The sequence below is a fragment of the Nematolebias whitei genome, chromosome 19 (genome assembly GCF_014905685.2).
Source record: "Nematolebias whitei isolate Nwh7 chromosome 19, NemWhi1, whole genome shotgun sequence".
Classification (NCBI taxonomy): domain Eukaryota; kingdom Metazoa; phylum Chordata; class Actinopteri; order Cyprinodontiformes; family Rivulidae; genus Nematolebias; species Nematolebias whitei.
Genome location: NC_056516.1, coordinates 7179713 through 7187432, shown reverse-complemented (window position 1 = coordinate 7187432; position 7720 = coordinate 7179713). Strand labels below are relative to the sequence as shown.

At 47.6% G+C, this 7720-nt stretch overlaps 1 protein-coding gene across 1 annotated transcript in view; it reads left to right on the top strand.

The window, feature by feature from the left end:
* gatad2b (GATA zinc finger domain containing 2B) overlaps nt 1–7341 on the top strand; it is a 42359-nt gene extending 35018 nt beyond the window's left edge. Inside the window, exons 5-9 of the mRNA XM_037693600.1 lie at nt 923–1289; nt 1373–1575; nt 3381–3491; nt 3698–3890; nt 5243–7341. Coding sequence (XP_037549528.1) covers nt 923–1289; nt 1373–1575; nt 3381–3491; nt 3698–3890; nt 5243–5379 — 1011 coding nt within the window. The 3' untranslated portion in view covers nt 5380–7341. The remainder of the gene's footprint in view (nt 1–922; nt 1290–1372; nt 1576–3380; nt 3492–3697; nt 3891–5242) is intronic.
* The last annotated feature ends 379 nt before the right edge of the window (nt 7342–7720 follow it).

Sequence of the window (7720 nt, the reverse complement as noted above, 5' to 3'; positions counted from 1 at the left end):
GCCGTTAATGCACTTGAATGTCAGCAGGAGAATTTTAAAATCAACTCGTGACACGTACAGGAAGCCAGTGAAGAGAGGACAGAACCGGAGTAATGTGCTCAAACCTGTGAGTTCCTGTTAGTAGCCGAGCTGCAGCATTTTGTACGAGCTGGAGACGTGAAAGTGAAGCCTGACTAACCCCAACATAAAGTGAGTTACAGTAGTCCAGCCGGGTTGTAATAAATGCATGGACTAATTTTTCAAGGTCGGATCTGGACAGAACAGACTTAAGCTTTGCTATCTGCCTTAGCTGAAAGAAGCTTTTTAGTAGAACAGAGTTGATCTGTTTATTAAACTTAAAGTCCGAGTCTAACACGACCCCGACTGCTTTAGATGAGGCTGAAGGGAGTGCAGGTTTACAGGATCAGCGACAGTGGTAGAGCTTGGGTTAAACACAATGACCTCAGTCTTCTGATCATTAAAACTCAAGAAGTTCGCAGCCATCCAAGTCTTGATGTCATCAGAGGTCTTCAGGTTCAGCCGTGGAAATGTTGCAGCCTGAACATTTAGCTTTAGTTCAGACTGAAATCTGAGCCCCAGGTGTTAAATCTCGTTGTTAAATGTGGATGTTATCAACCTTACTGACATTATTTTATCAGAGAAGCCAGTTCTGAAGCACTGATTCACCCCGATTGTTCCTCTCCTGTTTACATGATGATTTTTAAATGTTTTTCTCTCACAAATGTCCATCATGTTTGTCAGCTGATTTCTGAGCATCATCATTGTGTAAACGAGCACTGTTTGAGTTGATGCATGTTGTTAACGTGTTTTAAATTGATGTGACATGTCTTTAGATGGTACAGGGCAGGAGCAGCGTCACATCAACATGTCTGAGTCTTGAGTTCTTCTATGTTTCTGACAGCTGAGCATGTGTCTCCTGCAGGCCAGCCAGCAGGTGGCAGCCTCTCAGCGCTCAGGCTCCAGTGCCATGTACATGAACCTGGCCCACATGCAGGCGGCGGCAGTGGGGGCCGGCGGGGTGGCGGGCGGTCTCAGCGGAGCTTCGTCCGTCAGCCCGTCCACCTTGTCGGGCTCGGCCGGCGGAGCTGTGGGCTCCATGGCCGACCAGGCCAGCAGCCAGGCGGCTGCCAAGCTGGCCCTGCGGAAGCAGCTGGAGAAGACCCTCCTGGAGATCCCTCCCCCCAAACCCCCGGCTCCGCTCCTTCACTTCCTCCCGTCTGCCGCCAACAGCGAGTTCATCTACATGGTGGGGCTGGAGGAGGTGGTGCAGAGTGTGCTGGACAGTCAGGGTAAGATGTTCTCAGTCTCGTTACAGCTGGAGGAACAGTTAGGTTTGGGGAGATCAGATGTTGTATTCACGTGTCCTCTGCAGGTAAACTCAGGGGGACTTTGTCCCGCATGGAGCCCTTCTTCTGTGCCCAGTGCCAAACTGACTTCACCCCCCACTGGAAACAAGAGAAGAGTGGGCGAATCCTCTGCGAGCAGTGCATGACGTCCAACCAGAAGAAGGCTCTGAAGGCCGAGCACACCAACAGGCTGAAGAACGCCTTCGTGAAGGCTCTGCAGCAGGAGCAGGTCAGCCCTGATGTTTACACCTCACCCCGGCCTCGCTTTTATTTATCTTTCCTTCAAGGATTACTTGATGTTGGATCATGTTTATAAGTGTCATGTTGCCTGATGGTGGTGGTTGTAATTGGTTTAAACTCGTTAATCTACAGGAAAATGAGAAAACACAGAATTTCTAAAGTATTTTTATAAATTCATCAAAATTCTAATAAAACTAAAACTTCCTTTTTCTATAAACGGACCTTTTCCAACAACTCTTGAAATGTAGCTCAGGTTCCTCCCATTTCTAAAAATCTCTGCTGAGATGTTTCTGCAGCCTGACTGGAGTCCACCTCAGTTGGACATGATCTGGAAGGACACCCAGCTCTCTGCAGAAGGTCTCGCTGACAGGAAAACCAAACCCTGAGGTCCAAGGACCTGTCTGCAGAGACCGGAGAGATTCTGAGGAGGACCACTGAAACATTTCAGGGAGCTCCATGATTCACACATGGAAGAAGTTAGACCCACCCAGGACTCTTCTAAAAACTGGTCCTAGTGAGCAGTCGAGGGAGCAGGACCTGACCAAGAACCTGATGGTCCCACTGACTGAGCTTCAGAGATCCTGTGGAGATGAAGCCTGGTTTATACTCCATGAGAAGCCTCGCTGACTTCACGGTGTGTTTATGGAGAAGTGGCTGCAGTCGGCTGATCTGAGAGCAGCATCTGCTGAGGAGCTGCCGGCCTGTGCTGTTGGCAACAACCTACAACTGTTGCAGCAAAGAAGTGTGAAGAAAGTCAAATTCAGCTTGTAAAGATGGTAAAAGAACTCGTGAAAGGACACTGGACAGTTTTGTTCTCACAGGACCCGCACAGAGACCCGGCTGCTCTCCATGCTGGTCCAGAGAAGGTGCGTCTCAGCCGGGCGGCTTCTGGACACGTTACCTCACAGTCTGTTGGAAACCGTGACGTCTCTTTGAGACAAATTAACTAAACAGTGCTTCTCCTTTGTGAACAACAGATCAGATCTTTCTCCTCCATCAACTGAAAGTAAACGTCCACTTTAAAAGCCGAGCTGTCTGAGTCGGTTCTGTTTGACGATGTGTGCTGAGGTGGGAGGGGCTTATCAGGATTTCTCCCCACATTTTCTCTTCAAGTATAAATAATCTGTGGGAAAAGGCCATGAACGTTGGTGAGATCCGACTTCTGTGCAACACTTGAAGGACTCTGACTGTGAAGACCAAGATCCTCTGGTCTGATGGAACCAGGACTGAACTGTTCAGAGCAAACCAGGCACCACATCACGTGTCCAACATCACCCCCACAGTGAAGCATGGTGGTGGCAGCATCATGCTACTTTTCACTTGCAGGGATTGAGTCTGGTCAGGGTTGAAGGAAAATACAAAACCAGTTCCACAGAGTTCAGAACCTCAGACTGGACTGAGGGTTCTGTGAACGTCCTGGAGTGGACCAGCTGGCCTTAGCTGAGAGAGGAGTTTACTTTTAATAAATGTATTAAACTGTAAGATCTGTGAAGTTTTTTATGGTACTGGGTGCAGAGAGTGTTTCTTTCGGCAGCTCCCAACCTCTTCGAGGGTCGCCACAGTGAGCAAACTCGCATGAAGGATTTGGCAATCGTTTTACTCCGGATGCCCTCCCTGGACTCGAACCCGCAACCTCTGAATTATAAGACCAGGCACTGACCACCAAGCTACATGAGGAATAAATGTTTTTGTATCAGCAGGCTTAAAAAAAACAAATTAACACCTGGGGGGGGGTCTGACTACTTCCTGGAGCTGCTGTTTGTGTGCTGTAACAGTGACTTGTCTTCTCATCAGGAGATTGAACAGAGGCTGCAGCAGCAGGCAGCCCTCTCTCCCAGCTCAGCCCCAACCGGCTCAAACGTCTCCAAGACCGACTCCATGATCCGACAGCACGCCCTGCGCCAGGTACCCCTCACAACATGACAAAGCAGTCATGTTGGATGATGAATGTTTGGAATACAACACATTTGCTTTTGGTTTGATTTGCTGCTCTAAACACAGATCTATATGAATTTGTGAGCATTTATCAGAGAATCTTTAGTCTTTGATGTGTAGAAGACGTCCGTCAGGACCACAGTCAGGACAGAGTTGACGGTGTCTTCTGTCTCCAGACTCCCCAGCCTCAAGCTTCTCTCCAGCGAGGTCTGTCCAACTCTGCCCGGGGAGTCCTGTCCAACTTCGCCCAGGCCTCCCAGCTGTCTGTGGCCAGCAGCCTGATGGGGATGAGCGGTGCCAAGCACTGCGGCAGCGGAGGAGGCAACCGACTGCAGCACGACAGCCGCCGTCAGATCTACAACATCCCAGGTACCGAACACCATCCACTTCAGCTCATCTGTCCAGAACTTTAGTGAACGTGTTTGAAGTTTTGGTGCGAGTGAGAGGGGTTCAGGTCCGTTTGTATTTTCACCAAGTCTTGCATCCGTTCAGAGGTACGAAGAGAAGCTTTACTTTTATTTTAATGGAGAACAACAGATGATGAACTAAAATGTAGAAAAAGAGAGACTACTTAAAGTTAGGAATGGATTTGTGCGTAATAGTTTACTTGCTGGAGGAACTCTTGGACGTTTGTCACCAGGTCTGCACTGAGGAGGGGGTTTGGCCCATTTCTCTTTACAGAAACTCTAAATGGTTCTTGGCCGGCTCTTGAAGCTTCAGCTCCTTTCTACAGAACTGAAGTCTGGAGACCAGCTAGACCAGTCCAGGACCTGAAGGAGCCCCTTCGTTGTTGCCTTGGTTGTATGTTTTAGGTCCTGCTGAAGAACCCATTCATCTCCTAGATTCAGTGATCTGGCTCAGGGACGAATGGTTCTGACCAGGATTTGATGGCACACGGCCCGGTCCTTTGGGCCGTCAGTGCAGTGAAGCAGAACCAGCTTCCTCTGACCTTGATTCACAAACAAAAAGCAAAAAATATTCATCTCTAAACCTATAAACGTATTAATCTGTAAAACTAAACCTAATGCGCACCACAGCTGGTGGTGGTGCGGGGTGGTCGACCCCCCCACTGTTTTTAGTTTAGTTTTTGAAGTGCCGCACGTTTCTTTCACTTTTGCAGTTTAATAATAATAATAATAACTAATAGTTTAGTTTTTCCTCTGACTTATTTGCAGTATGATAAATGGTAGGAGCATAATATACTCTCCCAATCCAAAAAAGTTCAATCTGGACCAATCATGTCCAGAGGACCAGATTGAACTTTTTTGGATTTTTCTACCTGGATTATTGAGCATGCATCAGGATATACTCTCCCAATGTTTTGTTGGTCTTTTTTTTTGTAAATAATAAATTACGTTTTTTTTGCAGTTTTATTTTATTTTTTTCATCTTTAGATCCTATGACATCTTCAACTACTCAAGTTCTGCTCGAGTTTTATTATGTTAATGTCAAGTTTAAAAATTATGTAGCCGTTCAGCCACTAATTATTATGGACTGGCCTGGTCCGGATCCAGGTTCAGGTTAGAAATGGCAGCTCTACCACGGGCACATGAAGCGGTTGAATACTTGTTTCACTGAGTGACACGTTTCTAACAGTTATGAAAGGCTGCCTTCTGTGGATTTTTCTGCTTTTAAATGAAACATTAAAAAAAGGAAGGAGTCCAGCAAAAGACAAAAGTCCATTCCGGTGTGTTCTGAATGTGTCTGCTCTGTTCCTGCAGGGTTAAATATTGCCTACCTGAATCCTGCAGCGGTCGGAGCCCATAAGACCTCCAGCTTAGCGGACCGGCAGAGGGAGTACCTGTTGGACATGATCCCACCTCGATCCATATCGCAGTCCATCACTGGACAGAAATGAGCCGCGCTGATCCTTCCTGCGTGTCAGAGGTTCACCTACTGACCCCGTTCTGATGCACTCCCAAATCAGACGATGCTCCATCCCATAATTCATCGCATGCAGTGCCTGTCCGTGTGCCTACCTGGAACCAACCCATAAGAACCCACCAAGCTGGACAAGACACGACCCGTCTGTGCATCTCAGTTCTTCTTACCGTGGAAAGTCTGATTGCTTTTATAATCCCAGGTGGCAGCGTTATTATACCTGCAGCCACCGTTTGAGTTCTAATTAGTGCTATTCATTTTGCTTTTCTCTTTTTTTAAGTGTTTTTAATGTTTCTATTCCTCCATCAATTCTAAATTTCAAGTAGAGACCTGAAATCATTGTAGGGTTGCTGACATCGTTTTCCTCTACTTGAGTCCAAAGTTTAGTTATGGCAACATAAAAAGATCAACAGGGTGCACTCTGGTTGCTATGCAACAAAAACTAACAACTATGAACTTTGTAAAAGTTTGCTAACATGGATTTGATAAAGAAAAAGGTGCCGAACAATCGTGCACTGAGCTCGCTCTTGAAAAGAGCAGTGAGCCTACGTGAGAGCGTGGATCATCTCAGCGGAGGCTCCGCCCACTGACGCACATCCAAACCCTGGTGTGTTCGCTCTGCCGCCATCAGGACTCGTGAACTGGAACTGACTGTACAGAAGAGAACCGCATGAACCCGGAGCTTGGGAAACGTTCTCCCCGCTGTCCTTCATCGAGACGTTTGCATTTCATCCGAGTTACAGATCCGTTACCTGGAGACGTCCGTCAGCGGGAACAGAGGAGCTGGCGAACCGCCAGACTTGGTCTGGAGACGTCCGTGGCGTCCAGGTGGAGGACGGCTCCCCTCGTCCCTCCTGACGTCAGCTCTCACTGAAGATTGTACTGAACACAAGGTCCGGATCGCAGATCCTGCACCTAAAAACCTGAGCTTTCAGCTCGTCTTCTGGTTTTTGGGCTGTTCGGTTCCCTCACATCTTTTCTGCTTATTTCATTAAAATTTTATTTTGAGCGGCGTCTCCTAACGAGTTGGTGGCACACCTGAGAGGTATCAGCCCCCGGAGACGATAATAATCAACGCAAACAGAAACTATCAGATATCTCTATGGACTGTGTATAAAACCCTAGCTGCAGAGAATAAAGGAGTCTGGATGTTTTACAGGAGAGACACGGATCAATCATTGTGTGCACGCTCTGCGCACAAGTTGCCTCACTCCAGAGGAGCACTTTTCATATTTCCGATTGGAAATTTTTGTTTGTTTGTTTTTGTTTTTGGTAAATAAAAAAAAGAAAAAAAAAGAAAGAAAACAAATGGAATAGAAAGTTACTGAGGTCTGGATGTCAGCTGCTGGCCCAGCAGTGAAACGTCCTCCCTGTTGGACAACGGTCCCTACGTCCACATTGTTGACCTTTGTCCTCGTTTGGACCCTTTGTGCCCGGCGTGGTGAGGTCCATCCAGCTCGTGTGTACAGTAGATGCTGCTGGAGAGCGGCTCGCATTACCTCATCAAGGGGAGAGTACAACAGGAATACGTCACGCTGTACTTTCTTTTTCGTTGGTAGACAATCTCCACACCTTTCTGGCACCTGGGGCACTAAGTGAGCAGGACACGGTGAAATGATGCAACCCAAACCAGCACGTCCGCAGAGAGTTCGGCTTCAACCTTCACTTTCTTTACACATGCTGCTTTGCTCACAAAGTGACGGCAAAACCGCTTTAGGCTTGAATTTTCTCGTAGAGGATTTTATTTTGAAGAAACGTTGGATCAGGAGTTGAGGCTTTGCGTGGTTTCCGCGCCCGCCTGCACAGAACCGATGGAACCCATCTGATGCAAGGTCCCAGTGGTTCACGCCCCAAAGCACTTGGTCCATCTTATACTGGTGGTCTATCCTTTTCTAGACCAACCCAGGAGGTGGTGATGGCCTAATGATAAACTCGGCTCTAATTAAAGAAAGAAGTTGAGTTTTTCTTAGTTTTCCTGGACGTTTAGCAGCATTTTTGTTCTCAGTTCCCAAAACGATGTAAAAATGAATCTCCAACACACGTGGCCACATTTTCCTTTTTATTTTAGCGTTTCTTACTCACCTCGTGTGGCACCAGCTCTTTAACTGTGGGCCTGTGGGTGCACACGTTCTGCCTGGTCACCTTCAGTGTCTACTGCGTTTGGCTGCAGACGACCTGAAGGGCCCTCACAGCTGGTGACCCATGACAGGCCTCACGGTGGAGGGGAACTGGAAACCATGACTTGTCTCTTGTAGCGACCCAGTGAAGACCTTTTCATCCACAGTGGGAAGCAGAAAGACGGTTGAAAACGCACCGAC